A 26721-nucleotide genomic window follows, 5' to 3' on the forward strand; every position below is an offset into this window, starting at 1 on the left:
CTACTCCTCCAAAACTGAGGCTCCTATGTTTTCCATACCTAGGAAATAGCATTTATTTTAGTTTTAAAAAATTTTCAGGGTTGTGGGCGTATTCCAAACTTTCTTTTCTCTTTTAAATGAGAATCTCTGCCATAGAATGTTACTGTTACTGATGGGAGGTATCTTACTCCTCAAGGGTTTGGGCAGAAAAAGATGCAAATCACTGCTATAGAGACTCAGGTACAATGAAACATTGGTTCCTATGGTCTATTTATCACATGTAGAAGTCCAATTCTGATTTGTAAAAAATTCCAGAAATTCAGAATATTTGAAAAAAAAAGTATCATTTTATTTGTACACTTAAGTTGTACAAAGAAACTTATAATACAGTTCTGTAAAACTGAAAGAATTGCCAGGGAAAAGGGAGGGTGTTACCTTTTATTAACTGATCATTAAGGAAGTTAGAGAAATAAAACAAAAACACAATAAAATGTTTAAAAAATTAAAGAACATTTTCCAGGTACAAATTTTATAAATACAAAACAAATTCACAAATTACTCTGAATGCTAAATAAATATCTAGTTAATAAACTCAGAGTCAATACCTCCAGCCAGCACTGGTACAGCACTTCAAGGAATAAAGCTGGATTCATTCATGTATAGTGTTGAAAGAATCTGCTCATTAAACAATTCTTAGATGTATACACTTTTTTCTAAACTGTGCTGTCATGGAAGATTTACCTGTGTAGATAAATCTCCCTTAATACCACACTTATAAAAAAAAGTCAATGACAAAATAAATCATGGGTGAAAAAGTATTTTTTGAGATACTGGGACACATGAATGATCTCAAAATGCACAAAAAACTCTGTAAACCAGTACTGTAGCCAATACATCCATCAAATTTATTAGATATTGAACAAAACTGTAGCAAAGGAAATCTTTCCTACATTCTCCTGAGTGCTTAATATTAAAGTTGAGAATATAGTGCAGGCCACACTTCAATGTGGTCAATCAGTTGTTATTGCTTTATACATATATGTCTGCTTTAGAAAATGATTTAATGTTCCATTTTCATGAACAATTTGTTTTCTTCAAATATATCCTTTAGAAAGACAGAATCAGATTCGTGACTTTTTTGCAGCTGGTGGTGTGCTAACTTGATCCACACTCCCAGGTGTGACGTTGAGTCCAAGTTTTTGAGCCTGAATATGAAAAAATGCTTGCAGCCTAGTTCCAGCTTTTGCTTCACTTGTGTTACGAGGGTTGTACTCAAAGCAGTTCGAAAACATTAACTCAATATCATCGATAAACTCAGCTAGAATGAAAAAACCAAATGAGATTAGAATGAAAGAAAGTAAATTATAAATACAATCTTTGTATCATATCTGGAAATGTCATTAAGAAAACAGAAGTCCACATTTTTCTTCAGAAATTGAAGACTCTGAAACAAGGTGGTAGAACTGAAGCTTAAAATTGTTTATAAATACTTTATAAAACTGTTTTATTGAAATTATACAATTATTTAATTAGATGTATTTTATATAACTAAAAAGAACATCTATTAAGATGAGATTCTATAAAATATCTTTAACTCATTCAATCCCCATCCATCTTTCATTTCCATATATGCATACATAAGCATTTTAGGGATTTCTTGGGGTGCCATCTACACAATTACGTTAATATATATCATTTAAATAAAAAGAAAAACAGCCTTTACCTCCTTAAAGGAAAATAATTATCAGAGAAAAACATAAATTACTCACATGCTAGTTTATATTCACATTTGTTCACTTTTTCACGAATTATATTTAAGGCAATGGGCTTTTTGATGATGTCATAATAGTCTGGGACCTGTAAAATAATTCAAATATTATCTCTCCTATAGAAAATTTATTGAAGATAAGTAGTCAAATACATGCAAGGTTTGCCCTTAAAAGCAACTGAATATTAACTTCTGAATACTATTATTCCATTAAAATTACATAATACATTTCAGTCGTTGTAATATTGTAAAAGCTTATTTGATACTATAAAAAATGTTAACAATGTATTGTGAAAAAACAGATTATGGGTTTGCTTGTGTGTTCTCTTCCTTTCTCTGTCTCTCTCTCTATATATAGATACATAAATGTATTTATAAAGAAATTTCTGTAATGACCATGACTGCATTTGTAATAAAGAATAAAATACATGTAACAAAAATTAATTCAGCACAAAACTACTCAGGAAAAATAAGTTACAGTCCAACTGAGAGTTAATTTTTTTGTTGTTGTTAAATATTTATTTATTTATTTATTTATTTTTGGCAGCGTCGAGTCTTAGTTGCGGCATGTGGCATCTTTCGTTGCAGTGTGTGGGCTTCTCTCTAGTTGCCCCACGTGGGCTTAGTTGCCCCGTGGCATGTGGGATCTTAGTTCCCCGTCCAGGGATGGAACCTGTGTCCCCTGTGTTGGAAGGTGGATTCTTAACCACTGGACCACCAGGGAAGTCCCAGAGAGTTAATTTTCATAAGACGCTATTCAATGTTAATTAATCTTTCACATTCTGGTTCTAGAATTCTCAAAGTAGAATTTTGATGTCACTTTTTCATTCAGAAACCTTCACCTGATACTGACAAGTGAGGCCCTTTACAATCTAGTTGTGTCTGAGCCCCTCTAACACACCCTCTGCTCCATTCAAACCATCCACCATTCCCATATTCTCATTTCAAGGTCTTAACTTGTTGTCCCCTCTTCCTAAAATGTCCTCATTCCATTTCTCACTGTTGAAATTCCATCTTTCTTCAGTGACCAAATCAAATAGTTCTTCCATAAAAAAACTTTCTAGTTCCTGCTATTCCTTCCCCCTGAAATGCTCAAATCAATTCCTTCTCTTCTCTACTCCTGAAAGACCATTAAACTTCTAGTATAACTAACACTGTCCTACCTCTGCTATGGCACATCATATTCTGCCATACCTATATATAAGTAACAGCTCAAATCCCTTAGTTAGGTTAGGCTATCTCTGTTATCCAAGAGTACCCATCTTTTACATCAGTGTTTCTCAAAATGCTGTCCCTGGACCAGCACCATCAGCATCATTTGGGGACTTGTCAGTAATGCAAATGGCTGGACATCATCCCAGACCTAGTGAAATAGACTGGGGTGCGGCCCAGTCAGCTGTGTTTTAACAAGCCCTCCTTTGATTGTGGTGTACGCTAAAGTTTAAGAAACACTGTTTTACATAATAGAAATGCCAGTAATGGTACTCAGTTCAATCAACTCTATTCATATTCATTACACAGAATAAAAAGTGAGGTTATTTCAACACACTGTCATCATTTATAAGAATCAGTCACAAGGGCGTCCCTGGTGGTGCAGTGGTTAAGAATCCACCTGCCAATGCAGGGGACATGGGTTCAAGCCCTGGTCTGGGAAGATCCCACATGCCATGGAGCAACTAAGCCTGTGTGCCACAACTACTGAGCCTGCGCTCTAGGGCTCGCGAGCCACAACCACTGAGCCCATGTGCCACAACTACTGAAGCCAGCGTGCCTAGAGCCCATGCTCCACAATGAGAGAAGTCACCGCAATGAGAAGCCCGTGCACCACAACAAAGAGTGGCCCCCGCTCGACGTAACTAGAGAGAGCCCACGTGCAGCAACGAAGACCCAACGCAGCCAAAGATAAATAAATAAATTAAAAAAAAAAAGAATCAGTCACAGGACTAGAAGGGACTGAGGAGATTATGCTAGCTCCATTTTTTTCAATATAGGAACAAATGTTCCAAGATTTGTTTTGTTTTTTAAGTAGACAGTGACTAAACAAGTATTTTGACTACCTTAAAGTTGCCATGCAGACTAAGTCAGATAATACACATGAATACATTTTATAAAGTCTAGTAGTATTACCTGGATTTTAGAAACGAGTTTCAAAAAAGGCCAGCTGTCATCATGCCGTACCAATTCCACAACAAGTTGTTCAAAAGCGGACAATTCATGAACTCCTCCCTGTCGACCTGAACTCCTTCGATTAAGTGTCACTGGAGATGATTCTGAATAAATAATTATGTTAACTTTAGGTGATGACAAAACAAAATATTTGGTCACCATAAGCTAATCAGGACATATAAGTACAAACTAAATTCAAACAGAAAATCGACACTCTACACACTGAGATGTTAAACTGACTTACGTTCTGAGAGATAGGTAAATCTGGACCAAGTATTCGTTATTTCCTTTCGACCTTAAAAATTTCCAATTGAAATAAACACTCATTGGGAACAGATTGTAAAAAGAGTGTAATACAAAAGGAAATTCTAGAACACAAAGTTTGTGGGTTGTTACTCCATTTTATTAAAAATATGTTTTTAACTACAGTAAAATGAAATCCTCTGGTATTTCCTGAAATATAACCTTATGAAAATAACCTCTTTAGATTTAGAAACTTGGCCTCTTTATAAATTACCTTGCATAATAGAAAATATTTCTCAATGATGAAATAAAAGATTATTCTTATAAATCTAATTTTATATGGAGAATTTTCTTAAAGCAAAATGCTTTCTCATAAAATGTAATGTATATAATGAGATCTAAGGTGAATGAATTAGTAGAAAAGAGTAGTATAGTTCATATATAGATCTAGGTGTTTAAATTCTCTGCTTAAATGTTAATCCACACATTTCCCCCTTTATTTGTCCTTAGAACCAGGTTAGTAAGTTCACAAATCAATTAAAAATGACGACATTTTTTTCAGCAGTTTTTTTTTTCTTTCTTAAAACAAAAATGCTTCACGTGTACTATTTTCCAAAAAGCTTGGGGTTCAGGATTGGAGAAGAGCAAAACACATAAGGGGATAGGAAAAGCTAAATTAGATCTCGGTGCAAAGCTACCTGATACTACCCCCACCCCGCTGCCAAAACTGACGACCTGGCAACTGCATCATGTTCCATTCTTCCACCAGTGAATTCCTTAATCCTGTCATGGGTTTGAATAATGCAATACAAACTATCTAAAATTCTTCAAAGAACAGTAGTAGCATTTTTTATGTTTAACTTCATTTTTTGAAATATCGAAGTTTTACTACTACTGACATTAAAGAAAAAAGAGGATAGGATTAGAGATAAATGGGTAAAGAGATTATTACATGGATAAATATTACCAACAACTTATATAATATAAATATATAAACAATTTATATAATATATATATATAAATATTAAAACAATTATCAGAATCAAAAAGACAGCTGGTGATCACTCCCTAACAATATTACTGTTCCCAACTCTCCCTGCCCTGAAATTCAGTATGTCAGGTGGGAACCTTATCAAATTACCTAACGTAGCTTGTCTAGGTGATGATGAGTACATGTGTTTTGAAGGAAGCAAAGGTGGAAGAGAATGAAACGTATTATAATGTGGTATACTGAGGCTGTTCAAGTATTGGCCAAATCTCTCCATTAAACACAGAACACTGTTTGCAAATTTTTTACAACTACCCTACTACACTAGTAGAAATACTCGTACTGTAGTTTACCTTTATTCCAAATACCTGCCCCTTCCTTGAACATTATGCTTCAGGTCAGGTTGCTCCCTAATAACCCTGTATAGTGGACAGCCTTTCAAAAATGATACAAAGTATCTCAACATTCAATCTTTCCAAATTACTCAATTTTCTTAGGTAAGAATAGCTTAAATTAGACTTCTTCATACCTGTAGATTGTCTTTTCCTGCCTCTTCTCTTGGATTCACTATCTTGGAGACAAAGTTTTGAAGCAACATTTAGAGATCTTGACTGCTCACTTGACTTTGTGGCAATGACTCTGAAGTTAGGGAAGCTGGTACTATTTTCTGGTGTATTATTAGCACTTTTCCTGCCTCTGCGTTTTCTACGAGGACTAAGTAGTTCCACGAATACATCTCCTTGCAGTGGGCCATGACTCTGGCGAGTAGAACGACTGGCAATTCTTAAAGATTTAGTTTCTGTAGGAGGAGCAGATTTTATCTTTCTTAGGCTTCTACCAGTAGCTTTAGAAGAAACAGTTGTTTTCGGTGTATTCTGCTGACTCCTTGAAGTATATCTTCCAGGATCTTGTCGTTGGCCACGACTTGAGAAAGAAGAGCTAAGTCTCCCTCTTGTTTTAATTGGTAATCTAACTTGTGGTCTTCCTCGTTTTGGTGGGCTATAAATAGTGTTAGAAAACAATTATTGTACAGAGCAATGATGAACATATGATTACTTCTATCCCCCTTGTTCTACTATCCAGCCAATGAGTTCTACATACATAACTTTTGTGTTACTGAGACTTATCTTGTACTTAGTTCTTTAAACTTAGAATCAACAAACTCTTCATGGAAATCTAAAATGTGCTTTCATATATTTCCTTGTAATGCAAAGACAATGTTTAAAAATTTCTTGGTAACTCCAGGATATCATCATGAAAATCAAATCCTATGTTGTGATAAACTGTAATAAAATCCTCAGGAGAACCGAATAAATGGACTTAATCACGTTGAAAAACTTAAAATGCAAATCTTTTGTCTCCTTATGCTACAGGAGACTGTCACTTTTCATTACTATTGATACTGAGGAACCTACAGTTTTGGCCAATGGATCCCACAAAAGTAGGCCTTAAACCTACTGTTCCTCAACACTAAGCCAGGAATCTCTTTGCCATCTTTTGATTCTTACTGTAAGATACAAAACTAGATTCAACCCTTTAATTGCCTTTACGTTGTAGACAAGGATGATACAACCCCATTAAGCCTCCTTATATCCATCTCCCCCCATACCTGAACTTCCAGTTTACTTAAAATATTTCCAAAAATTCTCCAAGTTCTTTATCATCTTTATGCTTAACACAATACTGCCATTACAAGCTACAGGGAAAATGGCTCCTGCTAGTTGGAGCTATCGAACAACTTGTTTAAAGTAGAGGGGGTGGCTCTCTCTACTCATCCTCCTCAGTCTTTGTCCTTTTTGTACTGTGTTGGTTCTAGGTTGCCCTTGCTTCCCATTCATTTTCTTGATTCCACAAGAATGGAGTTCAAATGTTAAAAACAAGGGGAGGTCTTAGGGACAAATACAGGGAGACTGCCCCAGTGCTGCCACGGCAGGAATAACCAAAGCCATTCATTAGGCCTGGCTGACACAGCTTGCTAAGCTGCAGAATACTTGGCTATACAGTAGTATAGAAGTTGTTTCTAGGTGCTGATGCAGTAGGAGTATACAAATACAATGTGCTTCCTGGCATTTCTCTCTCTCTCTCTCTGTAGACTGCCAAGATCACCAATATTTGGGTATAACTCCTTGAGAAAAGCAAAAGAGGCATCGGGAGCTGCATTCATCTCTATCTCATGAATATCCTCTGGACTGCTTATTTGCTGCTTTCAGCAAAAAATTAAGTAATATCAACCTCAGTGTGGCTCTGAATTGACATCCTAACCAAACTTAAACTTACACTTGATTTTATGATCTGGCTAAGTTCACAAAGTGACTATACTCCCTTGGGAATAATTTCATATGTTTATAAAACATAAAAAGCAAGGGGAACTTTATGACACTATATTGCACACTAGTTTTTTGTTTTTAAATTATGGGCCCCAACCATTCCGTTTGCATTTGAAAAGTCAAAAGACTGTCTAGTTAAAGACTCGAACTCTCATTTTATTGCATGGTAAGACTTACCTGACGTCTTCCTCTTCTTGAGAATCATCTTCATCTTGTTCTACCTCATACTCTTCCTCCTCACTTGGACCCTCTTCATCATCATCATCAACTTCATCATCCTCACCTTCCATACTACCTTCCATCTCGTAATCACTTTCCAAGGATGGTCTCTGTCTAGAGGAGAGTCTTCTAGAACGTTGCTTTGGCCGACACTCTGGACAAAACCAATCTCCTTCAGGCACAGTCTAATAAATCACATAAATGATCATTAATCATCTGTCACTCAAAATCTCAGTGTCTCAATTCTAATCTGAGCAGAAGAAGAAAAAAATACCTTGAGCTTTGGTCGAACACAGTACGTATGATGACCCCGATCACAGCCATCACAAAGTACCATGTTTTCAGCATCACCCTTCTTTCGGCATATCTTGCAACGGGCATTCAGTATAGACTTAGACCATATTACACTACGATCCAAGGTGGAGAGATGAAGAAAGACTTGGGATAGACTCGCAGAAGAAAGGAGAGACTCTCTCCAACGGTCCAGGACTGTTTTATAAGAACGCCCACTGTCACTGGCATCTTAAACGAAAAGGGAAAGTGATTAAACTTCCTAAGCAAACCCTAGATATCTCCTAGAACTATTTTCTTGGTAGTGTAAATAGGTTGGAATTCACAGTTCTTCTCTGCTAATACTTCACAAAAAGACCACATTGATATTAAAAACAAAAACCTCGTGCTAAAGAAAATTTGCTGAGCCACATCTTATTTATGACATAAGGAATTACTTAAATCCTTAAACTAAATGCTGGGGGATTTCAAAAGTTAAAAGAGAAAAATAACTTAGGCAATGTGTTCTCAATCTAGTAATCCAGTTCTTTGTATCAAATCCTGACGTAATTTAGAAAGCTCGCTATATGTGATTACAAGTCAGCTACTATTCATTTCAATCAAGAATGTTACTGCCTCATTTCAGATAAAAGATGGACTGCTCTCTAAGTATAAATCATATTTAAGGTTTCTTTTGGGGATAATGAAAATGTTCTGAAATTAGATAGTGGTGGATGGCTGTACAACTGTGAATATACTAAAAACCACTGAACTGTATAATTTATTTTTATTTTTATTATTTTTTATTATTAGTTTCTGCTTTATAACAAAGTGAATCAGTCATACATATACATCTGTTCCCACATCCCTTCCCTCTTGCGTCTCCCTCCCTCCCACCCTCCCTATCCCACCCCTCCAGGCAGTCACCAAGCACCGAGCTGATCTCCCTGTGCTATGCGGCCACTTCCCACTATCTATCTACCTTAGGTTTGGTAGTGTATATATGTCCATGCCTCTCTCTCGCTTTGTCACAGCTTACCCTTCCCCCTCCCCATATCCTCAAGTCCATTCTCAAGTAGGTCTGTGTCTTTATTCCTGTTTTACCCCTAGGTTCTTCATGACATTTGAACTGTATAATTTAAAAGGGTGAATTTTATATATGCGAAATATATCTCAATATAACTTATTAAAAATATCAATTATGTTTAAATGCCAACTATATTGTCTTCTATACCTAAGAAAATATTATTATTATTATTATTATTATTTTGCGGTACACGGGCCTCTCACTGTTGTGGCCTCTCCTGTTGCGGAGCATGGGCTCCGGACGCGCAGGCTCAGCAGCCATGGCTCACAGGCCCAGCAGCTCCGTGATATGTGGGATCTTCCCGGACCGGGGCATGAACCCGTGTCCCCTGCATCAGCAGGCGGACTCTCAACCACTGCGCCACCAGGGAAGCCCAGAAAATATTATTTTTAAAATAAGGTAAATTAAAAAAATGTTAATACCCCCTTAAAAAGAACTTTCAGCACCAATTTTTATACAGAAACATTTGAACCTATTAAGAGTCATTTAGGAGATGTTCAAGATGGCGGAAGAGCAAGACGTGGAGATCACCTTCCTCCCCACAAATACATCAGAAATACATCTACATGTGGAACAACCCCTACAGAACACCTACTGAACGCTGGCAGAAGACCTCAGACCTCCCGAAAGGCAAGAAACTCCCCACATACCTGGGTAGGGCAAAAGAAAAAAGAAAAAACAGAAACAAAAGAATAGGGACGGGACCTGCACCAGTGGGAGGGAGCTGTGAAGGAGGAAAGGTTTCCACACATTAGGAAGCCCCTAAGAGGGCAGAGGCCGCGGGTGGCAGAAGGGGGAGCTTTGGAGCCTCGGAGGAGAGCGCAGCCACAGGGGTGCGGAGGGCAAAGCGGAGAGATTCCCGCACAAAGGATCGGTGCCGACCAGCACTCACCAGCCAGAGAGGCTTGTCTGCTCACCCGCCGGGGTGGGCGGGGGCTGAGAGCTGAGGCTTGGGCTTCGATCGGATCCCAGGGAGAGGACTGGGGTTGGCTGCGTGAACACAGCCTGAAGGGGGCTAGTGAGCCACAGCTAGCCAGGATGGAGTCTGGGAAAACGTCTGGAGCTGCCAGAGAGACAAGAGACCATTGTTTTGGAGTGCTGAGGAGAGGGGAATCAGAGCACCACCTAAACGAGCTCCAGAGACAGGCGCAAGCCGCGGCTATCAGCGCGGACCCGAGGGACGGGCATGAGACACTAAGGCAGCTGCTGTAGCCACCAAGAAGCCTGTGTGCGAGCACAGGTCACTATCCACACCTCCCCTCCCGGGAGCCCATGCAGCCCACCAGTGCCAGGGTCCCGTGACCCATGGACAACTTCCCCGGGAAAACGCAGGGCGTACCTCAGGCTGTTGCAACGTCACGCCGGCCTCTGCCGCCACAGGCTTGCCCCTCATTCTGTACCCCTCCCTCCCCCTGGCCTGAGTGAGCCAGAGCCCCCGAATCAGCTGCTACTTTAACCCCGTCCTGTCTGAGTGAAGAACAGATGTCCTAAGGCGACCTACACGCAGAGGCGGGGCCCAATCCAAAGCTGAATCCCGGGAGCTGTGCGAACAAAGAAGAGAAAGGGAAATCTCTCCCAGTAGCCTCAGGAGCAGCGGATTAAACCTCCACAGTCAACTTGATGTACCCTGCATCTGTGGAATACCTGAATACACAACGAATCATCCCAAGTTGAGGAGGTGGACTTTAGGAGCTACGATATATATATATTTTTCCTTTTTCTCTTTTTGTGAGTGTGTATGTGTATGCTTCTATGCTTCGTTGTGTGATTTTGTCTGTACAGCTTTGCTTTTACCATTTGTCCTAGGGCTCTGTCTGTCCGTGTTTTTTTTTTTTCTTAGTATAGTTTTTAGCACTGTTATCTTGGTGGATTTGTTTTTTGGTTTGGTTGCTCTCTCTTTTCTTAATTACTTTTTTTTTCATTTTTAATAATTATTTTTCATTTTAATAACTTTATTTTATTTTATTTTTACTTTTTTCTTCCTTCCTTCCTTCCTTCCTTTCTCTCTCTCTCTTTCTTTCTTTCCTTCTTTCTTTCTTTCTTTCTTTCTCCCTTTTCTTCTGAGTCTTGTGGCTGACAGGCTCTTGGTGCTCTGGCCAGGAGTCAGGCCTGTGTCTCTGAGGTGGGAGAACCAACTTCAGGACATTGGTCCACAAGAGACCTCCCAGCTCCACGTAATATCAAACGGCGAAAATATCCCAGAGATCTCCATCTCAATGCTAAGATGCAGCTTCACTCAACAACCAGCAAGCTACAGTGCTGGACACCCTATGCCAAACAACTAGCAAGACAGGAACACAACCCCACCCATTAGCACAGAGGCTGCCTAAAATCATAATAAGGTCACAGACACCCCAAACACACCACTGGACGTGGTCCTGCCCACCAGAAAGACAAGATCCAGCCTCATTCACCAGAACACAGGCACTAGTCCCCTCCACCAGGAAGCCTACACAACCCACTGAACCAACCTTAGCCACTGGGGACACACCAACAACAGGAACTACGAACCTGCAGCCTGCGAAAAGGAGACCCCAAACACAGTAAGTTAAGCAAAATGAGAAGACAGAGAAACACATAGCAGATGAAGAAGCAAGGTAAAAACTCACCAGACCAAACAAATGAAGAGGAAATAGGCAGTCTACCTGAAAAAAAAATTCAGAGTAATGATAGTAAAGATGATCCAAAATCCTGGAAATAGAATGGAGAAAATACAACGTTTAACAAGGACCTAGAAGAATTAAAGAGCAAACAAACAATGATGAACAATGCAATAAATGAAATTTAAAATTCTGTAGAAGGAATCAATAGCAGAATAACTGAGGCAGAAGAATGGATAAGTGACCTGGAAGATAAAATAGTGGAAATAACTAGTGCAGAGCAGAATAAAGAAAAAAGAACGAAAAGAATTGAGGACAGTCTCAGAGACCTCTGGGACAACATTAAACACACCAACATTCGAATTATAGGGGTCCCAAAAGAAGAAGAGGAAAAAAAAGGGACTGAGAAAATATTTGAAGAGATTATAACTTGAAAACTTCCCTAATATGGGAAAGGAAAGAGTCAATCAAGTCCAGGAAGCACAGAGAGTCCCATATAGGATAAAACCAAGGAGAAACACACCAAAGATACATATTAATCAAACTATCAAAAATTAAATACAAAGAAAAAACATTAAAAGCATCAAGGGAAAAACAACAAATAACATACAAGGGAATCCCCATAAGGTTAACAGCTGATCTTTCAGCAGAAACTCTGCAAGCCAGAAGGGAGTGGCAGGGCATATTTAAAGTGATGAAAGGGAACAACCTACAACCAAGATTACTCTACCCAGTAAGGATCTCATTCAGATTCGACAGAGAAATTAAAACCTTTACAGACAAGCAAAAGCTAAGAGAATTCAGCACCACCAAACCAGCTTTACAACAAATGCTAAAGGAACTTCTCTAGGCAGGAAACACAGGGAAGGAAAAGACCTACAATAACAAACCCAAAACAATTAATAAAATGGTAATAGGCACATACATATCGATAATTACCTTAAATGTAAATGGATTAAATGCTCCAACCAAAAGACACAGACTGGCTGAATGGATACAAAAACAAGACCCACATATATGTTGTCTACAAGAGACCCACTTCAGACCTAGGGACACATACAGACTGCAAGTGAGGGGATGGAAAAAGATATTCCATGCAAGTGGAAATCAAAAGAAAGCTGGAGTAGCAATTCTCGTATCAGACAAAACAAACTTTAAAATAAAGACTATTACAAGAGACAAAGAAGGACACTACATAATGATCAAGGGATCAATCCAAGAAGGAGATATAACAATTGTAAATATTTATGAACCCAACATAGGAGCACCTCAATACATAAGGCAAATGCTAACAGCCATAAAAAGGGGATATCAACAGTAACACAATCATACTGGGGGACTTTAACACCCCACTTTGACCAATGGACAGATCATCCAAAATGAAAATAAATAAGGAAACACAAGCTTTAAATGACACATTAAACAAGATGGACTTAATTGATATTTATAGGACATTCCAGCCAAAAACAACAGAATACACTTTCTTCTCAAGTGCTCATGGAACATTCTCCAGGATAAATCACATCTTGGGTCACAAATCAAGCCTTGGTAAATTTAAGAAAATTGAAACTGTTATCAAGTATGTTTTCTGACCACAACTCTATAAGACTAGATATCAATTACAGGAAAATATCTGTAAAAAATACAAACACATGGAGGTGAAATAATACACTATTAAATAACCAAGATATCACTGAAGAAATCAAAGAGGAAATCAAAAAATACCTAGAAACAAATGACAATGAAAACCCGACGACCCAAAACCTATGGGATTCAGCAAAAGCAGTTCTAAGAGGGAAGTTTACAGCAATACAAGCCTACCTCAAGAAACAAGAAACATATCAAATAAACAACCTAACCTTACACCTAGAGCAATTAGAGAAAGAAGAAGAAAAAAACCCCAAAGTTAGCAGAAGGAAAGAAATCATAAAGATAAGAAATAAATGAAAAAGAAATGAAGGAAATGAGAGCAAAGGTCAATAAAACTAAAAGCTGGGTCTTTGATAAGATAAACAAAATTGATAAAACACTAGCCAGACTCATCAAGAAAAAAAGGGAAAAGACTCAAATAAATAGAATTAGAAATGAAAAAGGAGAAGTAACAACTGATACTTTAGAAATACAAAGGATCATGAGGGATTACTACAAGCAACTATATGCCAATAAAATGGACAACCTGGAAGAAATGCACAAATTCTTAGAAAAACACAACCTTCTGAGACTGAACCAGGAAGAAATAAAAACATAAACAGACCAGGGCTTCCCTGGTGGCACAGTGGTTGAGAGTCCGCCTGCCGATGCAGGGGACGTGGGTTCATGCCCCGGTCCAGGAAGATCCCACATGCTGCGGAGGGGCTGGGCCCATGAGCCATGGCTGCTGAGCCTGTGCATCCGGAGCCTGTGTTCCACAGCGGGAGAGGCCACAACAGTGAGAGGCCCGCGTACCGCAAAAACAAAACAAAACAAAACAAAACAAAACAAACAACAACAACTATATATATATATATATATATATATATATATATATATATATATATAAACAGACCAATCACAAGCACTGAAATTGAGACTGTGATTAAAAATCTTCCAACAAACCAAAGCCCAGGACCAGAAGGCTTCACAGGTGAATTCTATCAAACCTTTAGAGAAGAGCTAACACCTATCCTTCTCAAACTCTTCCAAAATATAGCAGAGGGAGGAACCCTCCCAAAGTCATTCTACAAGACCACCATCACCCTGATACCAAAATCAGACAAAGATGTCACCAAGAAAGAAAACTACAGGCCAATATCACTGATGAACACAGATGCAAAAATCCTCAACAAAATACTAGCAAACAGAATCTAACAGCACATTAAAAGGATCATACACCATGATCAAGTGGGGTTTATCCCAGGAATGCAAGGATTCTTCAATATATGCAAAACAATCAATGTGATACACCATATTAACAAATTGAAGGAGAAAAGCCATATGATCATCTCAATAGATGCAGAAAAAGCTTTCGACAAAATTCACCACCCATTTATGATAAAAACCCTCGAGAAAGTAGGCATAGAGGGAAGTTACCTCAACATAATAAAGGCCATATATGACAAACCCACAGCCAACATTGTTCTCAATGGTAAAAAACCGAAACCATTTCCACTAAGATCAGGAACAAGACACGGTTGCCCACTCTCACCACTATAATTCAACATAGTTTTGGAAGTATTAGCCACAGCAGTCAGAGAAAAAAAATAAATAAAAGGAATCCAAATCGGAAAAGGAGAAGTAAAATGGTCACTGTTTGCAGGTGACATGATACTGTACATAGAGAATCCTAAAGATGCTACCAGAAAACTACTAGAGCTAATCAATGCAGTTGGTAAAGTAGAAGGATACAAAATTAATACACAGAAATCCCTTGCATTCCTATACACTAATGATGAAAAATCTGAAAGAGAAATTAAGGAAACTCTCCCATTTACCATTGTAACAAAAAGAATAAAAAACCTAGGAATAAACCTACCTAAGGAGGAGAAAGACTTGTACTCAGGAAACTATAAGACACTGATAAAAGAAATCAAAGATGATACAAACAGATGGAGAGATATACCATGTTCTTGGATTGGAAGAATCAACATTGTGAAAATGACTACACTACCCAAAGCAATCTACAGATTCAATGCAGTCCTTATCAAACTACCAGTGGCATTTGTCACAGAACTAGAACAAAAAATTTCACAATTTGTATGGAAACACAGAAGACCCCGAATAGCCAAAGCAATCTTGAGAAAGAAAAACGGAGCTGGAGGAATCAGGCTCTCAGACTTCAGACTATACTACAAAGCTACAGTAATCAAGACAGTATGGTACTGGCACAAAAACAGAAATATAGATCAATGGAACAGGATAGAAAGCCCAGAGATAAACCCACGCAGATATGGTCACCTTATTTTTGATAAAGGAAGCAAGAATATACAATGGAGAAAAGACAGCCTCTTCAATAAGTGGTGTTGGGAAAACTGGACAGGTACATGTAAAACAATGAAATTAGAACACTCCCTAACACCATGCACAAACGTAAACTCAAAATGGATTAAAGACCTAAATGTAAGGCCAGCCACTATAAAACTCTTTGAGGAAAACATAGGCAGAACACTCTATGACATAAATCACAGCAAGATCCTTTCTGACCCACCTTCTAGAGAAATGGAAATAAAAACAAAAATAAACAAATGGGACCTAATGAAACTTAAAAGCTTTTGCACAGCAAAGGAAACCATAAACAAGATGAAAAGACAAGCCTCAGAATGGGAGAAAATATTTTCAAATGAAGCAACTGACAAAGGATTAATCTCCAAAATATACAAGCAGCTCATGTAGCTCAATATCAAAAAAACAAACAACCCAATCCAAAAATGGGCAGAAGACCTAAATAGACATTTCTCCAATGAAGACATACAGATTGCCAACAAACACATGAAAGAATGCTCAACATTACTAATCATTAGAGAAATACAAATCAAAACTACAATGAGGTATCACCTCACACCAGTCAGAATGGCCATCATCAAAAAATCTACAAACAATAAATGCTGGAGAGGGTGTGGAGAAAAGGGAACCCTCTTGCACTGTTGGTGGGAACGTAAATTGATATAGCCACTATGGAGAACAGTATGGAGGTTCCTTAAAAAACTAAAAATAGAACTACCATATTACCCAGTAATCCTACTACTGGGCATATACCCTGAGAAAACCATAATTCAAAAAGAGTCAGGTGCCACAATGCTCATTGCAGTTGTATTTACAATAGCCAGGACATGGAAGCAACCTAAGTGTCCACTGACAGATGAATGGATAAGGACGATGTGGCACATACAGGCAAGGAATAATTACTCAGCCATAAAAAGAAACGATATTGAGTTATTTGTAGTGAGGTGGATGGACCTAGAGTCTGTCATACAGAGTGAAGTAAGTCAAAAAGAGAAAAACAAACACCGTATGCTAACACATATATATGGAATCTAAAAAAGAAAAAAAGAAGGTTATGAATAACCTAGGGGCAAGACAGGAATAAAGACGCAGACATAGAGAATGGACTTGAGGACATGGGGAGGGGGAGGGGTAAGCTGGGACGAAGTGAGAGAGTGGCATGGACTTATATATACTACCAAATGTAAAACAGATAGCTAGCGGGAAGCAGCCGCATAGCACAGGGAGATCAGCTCGGTGCTTTGTGACCACCTAGAGGGGTGGGATAGGGAGGGTGGAAGGGAGACAGAAGAGGGAGGAGATATGGGAATACATGTATATGTATAGCTGATTCACTTTGCTATAAAGCAGAAACTAACAAACCATTGTAAAGCAATTATACTCCAATAATGATGTTAACAAAAATAAAATAAAAACCACCGCCAAAAAAAAAAGTCATTTAATTGGATGCCATTAATCTCGCCTGCCTATCATTGTACACTGGCTTGTGATATCCACCTTCGATCGATCTTCAATACTGCAACTACCTTAGTTTTCCTAAGACATTACACTTAATTATAAAGGGCCTCTCACATCTTGTCAAAATTCTGCAAGATATATGACTCCACACACAGTTTGGTCCTATCACACCATATTTTCTACTATTATCCTCAAATAAAACCTCATGTGCCATGTCATAATAATTAAGAGAATGTAGGCTATGGAGTCAGTCTGTCTTGAGGTTGAGTACTAGCTTCCCTAAGTGAGCCTGGGCAAGTTGCTTAACCCCTCTGTGCCTCAGGTGCCTCAGCAGTAGTAGGTGGCTAGGTTATGCCTCTGAGGGCTGTTGGGAAGATTAAATGAGATAATACATATAAGACATGTAAACTGTCTGTCATGGAGTAAACGCTATTGTTGTTATCATTATTCCTCCATCATACTGTTCCTCCAATATGCAGTACTTTAGAAGACATGAAACAAGTCTATTCTATGGTCCCTGACTTTAAGAAAATTTTAATATAGCTGGGAGGGTGAAGATATACAGTGAGTTGAAGTCATAAAGCAACAGACCTGCTAAACACTAGCGGATCTCGAACTTCTGTCTCACTGTTGGGCAGGGAGGGAGAGACAGAACATGAGACCCAGGGCCCACTCAATGTGGCGAGTCCTCTCTTAAAAGTTAGGACCCCCAAAGGCTACACCTGAAAGCATCAGGGTGGACACACCTGCCACAAAGAAAGAGGTAGCAAGTAAATATGCTCATCTGGACCTTGGTGTTGGGTGGAAAGGGGAAATAAGTCTACTACTATGTAACTACAAGCAAAGCCTTGAACAGGTTTAAAACCTGAAAAAACACAAACCAAGATTTTAAAGTGGTCTAGGATTCATAGTGACCTCAGGTAAATGGCAGAAACAGGGGCAAATCTTTGCAAATGGTCTCTGAAGAAATTCCCATAGATTAAGTTCTGAGGAATGAGAGTTAATAGTCAAAACCCACAAGGCACATGTGGAAACATTTTAAGCAAGAGCCTGCAGAATCTGACCCATAAAGACAAGAGACACAGAATTAGACACAATACAAAATAACTATGTTTGGGACGTCCCTGGTGGTCCAGTGGTAAACAATCTGCCTTCCAATGTAGGGGACTTGGGTATGATCCCTGGTCACGGAACTAAGATCCCACATGCAACTAAGCCCATGCGCCTCAACAAGAGAGAATCCGCACGCCACAACGAGAAGGAAGCCTGAGTGACACAATGAAAGATCCTACATGCCTCAACAAAGATCCTGCGTGCCACAGCTAAGACCTGACGCAGCCAAAACAAACAAACAAACAAACAAAAAACCCCCAAAAACTTGTAAAGAAAAACAACTATGTTTAATATATCTTAAGAAATAGGGAGGGTGGGAGGGAGGGAGATGCATGAGGGAAGGGATGTGGGAACGGATGTATATGTATGACTGATTCACTTTGTTATAAAGCAGAAACTAATAAAAAAAATTAAAAAAAAAAGAAATAAACATTTGAAAGTATGAGTAAATGACCAAGATGTTTGAAAAACCATCTGGACCTCTAAAGATAATTGAGATTTATAACTCAACGAGAGAGGGAAAAAAAGTGGATGGGTCAAATAACTCTTTAGACAAAGCTAAAGAGAAATATCAGCAAAAAGGGATATAAATGCAATAATACAGTCCACTTGATTTATTTCCACCTTCTCATTTTGAGCTTTCTATTTATCTTGATTTTCTAATATAAGTCTTCATGAAAAGCTCTGGCCTGAGTGGGACCTCCAAGGAAGAAGGCAACAAGAATTGCTAGTTCAAAGATCTTGAAGAAATCTTTCTGTATAAATCAGAGAGCATTCTTATTGGTAATGGCAAGAAATAAGGTTGCAGAGGCCAATGTGGAACAATGGAAGAAAAATTATGAAGAACTTTTGGAACCTAGAAAGTCAGTTTGAATGGTTCTTAACTCAAAGGCTGGTGAAACACTATGGGTTTTGATCAAAGAGGTGCTTTAAGAAAATTAAACCAGTGGTAGTTCAAGGATCAATTTTTATCCCACCTACTCCTATCCATTTTAAATATTCTAAATATAAGATATAAATGGATGTTCATATTTTTCTATTTTCATATAAGTACTTAAATAAGGATAAAAAATAGTATATAAAATTGATTCCATTTTTCTGTTAATTGTTTTTTCATCTTAAACCTTGCTTCTCCAGATTATACAGCTCTCAAGGGAAGAAATGTCTTGTTTTATTTTCCATTATGCTAGCACAGATAAATTCCTCAAGATATTGCTAATTAAAAGTATTTTACTAGGGACTTCCCTGATGACACAGTGGTTCAGAATCTGCCTGCCAATGCAGGGGACACTGGTTTGATCCCTGGTCTGGGAAGATCCCACAAGCCGCGGAGCAACTAAGCCCTGTGCCACAACTACTGAGCCTGTGCTCTAGAGCCTGTGAGGCACAACTACTGAAGCCCGCGCACCTAGAGCCCGTGCTCCACAACAAGAGAAGCTACTGCAATGAGAAGCCTGCGCACTGCAACGAAGAGTAGCCCCCGCTCGCCGCAACTAGAGAAAGCCTGCGTGTGGCAATGAAGACCCAATGCAGCCATAAATAAATAAATAAAATTTAAAAAGTATTTTACTAATATAAAATAATGGTAGATTCATATAATCAAATATCACACTGGGAGATTTTATACTGTTAACTGCCACTATACATTAATCCATGTCACCATGCCATGTAAGCTTCTCTAGGAGATAAAACAATAACATCTCCTACTCCTTAATTCTCCCTATGCTAGTAAAGGAAAAAAAAATGCTGTGAATAAATACTATATGTAGAATAAGTAAATATACATTCCATAGCTGTTAATTCTTTTAACTAATAACTATGTATACTAAGGATCAATTATGTCAATTTTTTATATACCAGCTTAAAAGAGTTTGATTAGCTGAGGTATGAAATGTAGAAAGAAAAATGTTAGGAAGATGATATTACCCCCAATGCCATTCTCTTCTAAAAAACCAAATCCAAGGTTTTTCCTTCAAAAGCTAAATACGTAAACCAGTATTCAGCAGTAAAGAAAGTAAAATCATAGTTCTTTAAAAATACAGAATTCTTTAAAAAGTTAAAAATTTACCATCTGTCACACTAGATTGATCTTCCTCTCTTTCTTGTCTTTTTTTCCTATCTCCCTTTTGATCTTTATTAATTTCTGTGTTACCTAATTTCAAATTGATAAAGTTAGTTTGACAATTTTTTTCCCTATAGCTTAAGGGTTTAACCATACGGATGACTTTATAAATGATTAAATTATCAACTTAAACAATTCTCACATGTTACCTAAAATCATTAACTGAAATATGATTATGTTCCCCAAGCTAAAAAACCTAGTTTTATCAATGCGATTGATCACTAGCATAAGAGGGACATACTAGAGAAGGTGGAACATAAGTAGAAATTTTATTTCTTACTTGCTTCCTCAAGAAACTGAAATAATTTTTGAAGCTAAACTGGGAAAATTCCTACTATAGTTAATTTGTTATGTTAAAAAATTAGCAAGAGAATGGAGGATTTTAATAAATATTCTATCTCAAACATTCATGAAGTGGAACCCCGTTTTCTCTTCCGGATTAAGGATATTCTTGATTACCTTGCTCCAAATATTTAGACTATCTTAAAACTCTAGAGGTACCTCTATTTCCTGCGGTCTCATTCAAAACAGACTGTTCAAAGACTTAAACATAAAGAGTTACAGACACCAGTTCTTCTATTAACTTTGAGGCAGCAATGGTAGATGGTAATATCCATATTACAAATGATCAACATCTGACTCTGACCAACATTTACAAAGTAAGTAAGGTAAGTTGAACTTGTCTTATTTCATTTATTTTTTTAAGATCCCAAATTAAAATTGTTTCTATGTCTCAGGATGAAATGAATGTTCTAATGCTGCTGTATACCATCAAGCATAAGGAACATTATAGTTCTCTGCTCTTACATAACCTATGAGCTGTAAGTTGCAACATCTCTCAGTGTTAACTTTTTCCCTTTGTGTAAATATTTAATAAAATGTACTGAAGAAAATACAAACACACTAAATAATTAATGTGATCCCCCCCAAACGTATAAATAACTTTTATTGATGGCAATTTCAGAAGTGGAAAAATCAGCAGAATTGTATTTTATCCCTCACTCCTTTAGGAATCACAGAATTAATGAGTAGTAATAACATCTTACATTTATAAGAGCTCTATGACTTACAAATAACTTCTAATTGAAGTAATTGTAAATTCACAAGTGTTTGTAAGAAACAATACAGAGATCCCTTGTACACATAATTTGATTTGAACACAGAAAATATTAAGAAATACTGAAGACAAAATAGCAGCGATACAACAAATACAAACTTGAATATCTTTATGATCACATGTATTTTATTTCTTTTTTTTTTTTTTTTTTTTTTTTGCATTACGCGGGCCTCTCACTGTTGTGGCCTCTCCCGTTGCGGAGCACAGGCTCCGGACGCGCAGGCCCAGCGGCCATGGCTCACGGGCCCAGCCGCTCCGCGGCACGTGGGATCCTCCCGGACAGGGGCACGAACCCGCGTCCCCTGCATCGGCAGGCGGACTCTCAACCACTGCGCCACCAGGGAGGCCCTGTATTTTATTTCTTACAAGTGCTACTTTTGATGTGAAAAGTGAGTTATTAAGCTCATGGTGGAATTATCAATTTATAAAAAATATTAAAATATGGATAGGTTTGTTAGAACAATGAGATACTAGCCACAAATCCTTCAATTTAAAAATAACATTTTACAAATATATTGACGTTCCAAAATTGCTCTGATAGTACCATCTATTTATGAAAGCTTTGCTCTTACTACTCAACAAAGTAACATTCAAATCATTTTAAAAGGATTTTCGTCTCCTCAAGTTGCTCTCTCAATATGAGACCAAAAAGATATGGTTTAAAAAAATTGTTTCTTCTAGTACCCCACTACTGAGATACAAACTATCTCAATATGATGAATTATAAATTAATTCAATTTTTCAGAAAGACCACAGGGAAGTAGAGGCAGTTATGACATGAAAATTGATTTGGAACTTGACACATATATTTTCCTAAAGACATAATGAGTATGTTCCTAGATTAGTCCCTAAAAGCATATTAATTTCACAATTGCTGAAACACATTCCTGATAGAATTATTTCTATCATCCTAACCATAAATTATAGAGCATTTCCTCATCTGTGTACCCTTTAACACCTGGTATTTCTGATTTGGTACTTCGTACACAGTGCTCGGGTGAGTGACCACATTATTAAACCATACCCCTAATGGGGGACATTTAAGTAGCTTCTTTGAGGTTCTGTTTTAAATAACAACAACAAATTTATGTATAGTCTTTGATTATTCAGGGTCTGGCTAGTCACAGGATTTGGTAATCTTTCTTCAGAAGAAAAGTTCATAAAAGAAGAGATTGACAGAAATAGTTAAATAGACATTCATTAAAATGAATGAATACCTAGAAAAAAAAATTTTTTAAGTATTTAAGTATTATTAAAAAAATAAATCTCACCTGAAATAACTCATATTTTAAAATGAAAATGCAATCTTAAAATTTTCAAATTAGTCAATCAATTTTATTATGTCAGCCAATAAAGTTCTATCAATTAAAGGGCAATTCAAAAGCATTTAAAATATAACTAATATTTTGAATTAAAAACAGATACTTACCAAGTGGAGCTTTGAGAAAACGCCGCTCAATGCCCTGCTCTATTTGAAAGAGTGCCATTGCAAGATAATGAACCACGTTGCTCACTGACTGTGGTGTACTTGCATTAGTTGAGACAGTACTTGGAGATTCTGTTTTTATGCCCAGAAGTCTACAATTAAAACATTGAACAGTGAGGACAGGGATTATCTTATTCCCCATAGCACCACACATAAAGTTTTATTAAGAGCAAGTCTTCAATCGAATCCACAAAATAAAGAATAGGCAATTAAGGAATACTTGAAAAATACTCCCAGTTTAAATTTGTCATATCTACAGCCACATATAACAAGGATTTCACACGCAGGGGTGCAGGTACAGTGACTCACAGTATTCTCTCTCCTCCCAGTAACTCAGAATATGATTGATAAGGCTGGGCTAATAATTCTTTCTCTGAAGCAAACTTGAATAAGTAGAGAGTACTGTACAAAGCAAGCCAGTTCCATCTTTCAGAGAATTTTTTTTTTTTTTTTGCGGGCCTCTCACCGCTGTGGCTTCTCCCGTTGCGGAGTGCGCAGGCCCAGCAGCCACGGCTCACGGGCCCAGCTGCTCCAGGGCACGAACCCGCGTCCCCTGCATCGGCAGGCGGACTCTCAACCACTGCGCCACCAGGGAAGCCCTCAGAGAATTTTTAAATTTCGGGTAAGGCATTTACTAATACAAATTATCTTTCAGCTTTCTTTCCTAAACCATAGGTCTTTCTGCTGATCTTCAAAAGTACATATATATATTTCAAACTATGATTACCTTCAAGGTCTTATATGTTGAAGAAATCTTGGAAACAGAATATAAGAATAAAATTATATTTATATTTGTCATAAAAATTTCCCATCGAAGTATATATCTAATATTTTAACTCATGGTTGTATTTTCTTTTTCCATTTATCATTAATTTTCAGATTATTTCATACTTTTCTATGTTGTGCTATAAAGATCATATTCACACACAAAAAACTGAAGCGTTTTATAGTACTTAAAAACACTATTAGGTGAAACTTGAATCCACTTATTCATCCAAATGCTTACTTATACCTGTGTAAGAAATAGTTTCCCTCAATCTCTAGGAGTTCTCATAAGCTAATAGGCAAGGGAGATAAAAACATGAATCAAGAGCTAAACTATCAAGTCATTTAAGGACGTTACAAGGGCAAATATCGAGAGGAGGGAAGGTGGATGAGACAAAGCTTAGGGGAAAGGTTTCAGAGAGGACCTTAAGGGATAAGTATCTCAGGCAGCTTATCTCTGTTTCTTGTGCTTCAACTTTTACTTATAGCTGCCTCCTAACTAACCAGTTCCTTCGCCTCCAATCTTACTCCCTTTGCAATAAATGTCCATGTTGCAGCTAAAACGATCATTAGAATGGACTTGAGGACATGGGGAGGGGGAAGGGTAAGCTGGGACAAAGTGAGAGAGTGGCATGGACTTATATATATTACCAAATGTAAAACAGATAGCTAGTGGGAAGCAGCCGCATAGCACAGGGAGATCAGCTCGGTGCTTCATGACCACCTAGCGGGGTGGGATAGGGAGGGTGGGAGAGAGACGCAAGAGGGAGGAGATACGGGGATGTATGTAAATGTATAGCTGATTCACTTTGCTATAAAGCAGAAACACACCACTGTAAAGCAATTATACTCCAATAAAGATGTTAAAAAAAAAAAAAAAGTACAAGCTCATTCACTCAAAGCCTTTGGTATAATGTCTTCCCTCTCAGTCTCATTTCCTTTCCACCTTTAGGTCTCAGGTTCACAGTCACTTCCTCTTGCACTTCCTTTGCTGTTTTCCATATTCTACCAAGATAAGAAGCCCTCCTATGTGTTACATTTGCATTGGGTATTTACTACTACCAGAACTCTGATCCTGTTCTATAATTGTTAGCTTAACGTCTCTCCACCATTTGCTTCTAGACAATAAAACTTATCCTTAAGGGCAGATACTATCCAAAATAACTCTGAAAAAGTAAAAGTATCTGTCTATAGAGAAATAGGTTCTGATTAATGGCTCAAATAATATTTTGGTCTATTACAGTATACTAAGTTTTCCTACAGTAAAGAAAAATGGATAGTGTAAAGCTACTTTCTGAAATTAATAAAACCTTAAGTTCAAAGAGTTTTTAAAAACTTGAGTAACTATCAATATCATTATCCTAAAAAGTTGTCTTTCAGCTGCTTTAGTACTAAGTGGAGTGACAGAGAACCTGCGGTTTAGCAAAATCATCACTTCAGTGGTTACAAATATTAAGGTCCTCACAATAAGATTTTAAAACAATTTTTTGAAGAAAAAGAAACCTTTACTTAAAAAAAAAAGTATAAAATGGCAAGGAAAAGTGATGATTACTTTAGAAAATCCTTTCTGTACCTGTCTTTTACTATGACCTTTGCTTGCTCATCAATTTCCATCTCCTCTACATCTTCATTCACAGTTTTAATTATACCATTTTCCTTGTTTTCCTCATTTAACAGCTCATACCGTCCACTTTCTAATGCTGATCTCCAGATGTTTCGGTCTGTAACCTGTAACAAAACCCAAATTTACTAGCCCTGAAAAATGACATATACTGTTCCTAAGAAGTATGAGGTTCAATGTACATATGAAAAAGTCATGAATATTCTAGAAAAGATCGTGAATCAAAAGGGATCTTAAAATAAGGTTACTAAGTGGCCAAAATGGAATTCATATCATTCATAGATGGAAGCTTTAATACCTTACTCTCTATATAGTGAAATCATAAACAATTCTAAGATTGGTCACCTGACAGTAGCAAAAAAGTGACAGATGATAGCAAAGGAATGAACAGAATACACATACCAAGCATGAATTACTTACAGATTTTAAAAAGGTAACAAAGAAACCAATAAACAAACCAGACTCAGCAGAGGAGGCAGGAGCTAGTCAAGGAAGAAGAAAATATCCTTACACATTTCAACATCTCAGATGAAAATGCAATAAAACAGATACTTTTTAAACACCAAAAGTTAATATTAAAAAAGGTCAATTATGTTCATTATATTCTGTTTAAGAAAGCAGATAGTCATATAACATATTTAAGAAAGATTTCTATCTATATATAAACAATTTGATACAGGGGAATAAAGTTAGTTTTCATAAAAAATATATCACTTGCTGGTATTTATTCAGAACACACATGCCTTGACTATATCAAATAAATTAACAAATGTGGTCAAAATTCTGGTAATTAGGCAAATTTAAAATGGGAACAGGGACAAACCTTGATTGCTCCTAATGTTCCTTGGTAAATTCTGTCTTCAATATCCAAAAGAAAATCTCTCAGCCTCAACTCAAGCTGCCTTTCTGCAGATATCTGAGATGGATCATATGCATTGGAAGATCTTCCCCGACTATATGTAGGTTTGCTATCAGTTTGAGGTTTGTCTGAAATAGTTATCAAATACCTTTATTATTATTTTCTCATTAAAAAATATAATTACCCATCTGACTGTATGATTGTGAGACAATGGATAAAAAAACACTCAGTAAATCCTCAAGTGCGGGGGGGGAAAAAGAAGTAGAAAATGTTTGCACACCATTTATCTGATAAGTGATTTGTATCTAGAATATGTAAAGGACTCTTACAACTCAATAAAAAGACAAATAATACAATTTAAAAATGAGCAAAGGGGGGATTCCCTGGTGGCGCAGTGGCTAAGAGTCCGCCTGCCGACGCAGGGGACAGGGGATCGTGCCCCAGTCTGGGAGGATCCCACATGCTGCAGAGCGGCTGGGCCCGTGAGCCATGGCCGCTGAGCCTGTGCTCCACAACGGGAGAGGCCACAACAGTAAGAGGCCCGTGTACCGCAAA

General features: G+C 37.5%; 1 protein-coding gene across 1 annotated transcript in view; it reads right to left on the bottom strand.

Moving 5' to 3' along the window:
* Positions 1 to 304: 304 nt before the first annotated feature.
* BAZ1A (bromodomain adjacent to zinc finger domain 1A) overlaps positions 305 to 26721 on the bottom strand; it is a 100098-nt gene continuing 73681 nt past the window's right edge. Inside the window, exons 19-27 of the mRNA XM_082618151.1 lie at positions 26131 to 26294; positions 25260 to 25414; positions 22865 to 23013; positions 7965 to 8212; positions 7649 to 7875; positions 5674 to 6143; positions 3875 to 4017; positions 1749 to 1836; positions 305 to 1297 (exon numbers count right to left, since the gene is read on the bottom strand). Of these exons, the coding sequence (XP_082474277.1) occupies positions 1101 to 1297; positions 1749 to 1836; positions 3875 to 4017; positions 5674 to 6143; positions 7649 to 7875; positions 7965 to 8212; positions 22865 to 23013; positions 25260 to 25414; positions 26131 to 26294 (1841 nt within the window). The 3' untranslated portion in view covers positions 305 to 1100. The remainder of the gene's footprint in view (positions 1298 to 1748; positions 1837 to 3874; positions 4018 to 5673; positions 6144 to 7648; positions 7876 to 7964; positions 8213 to 22864; positions 23014 to 25259; positions 25415 to 26130; positions 26295 to 26721) is intronic.

The sequence above is a fragment of the Mesoplodon mirus genome (assembly GCF_964341445.2).
Source record: "Mesoplodon mirus genome assembly, chromosome: 4".
NCBI lineage: Eukaryota > Metazoa > Chordata > Mammalia > Artiodactyla > Ziphiidae > Mesoplodon > Mesoplodon mirus.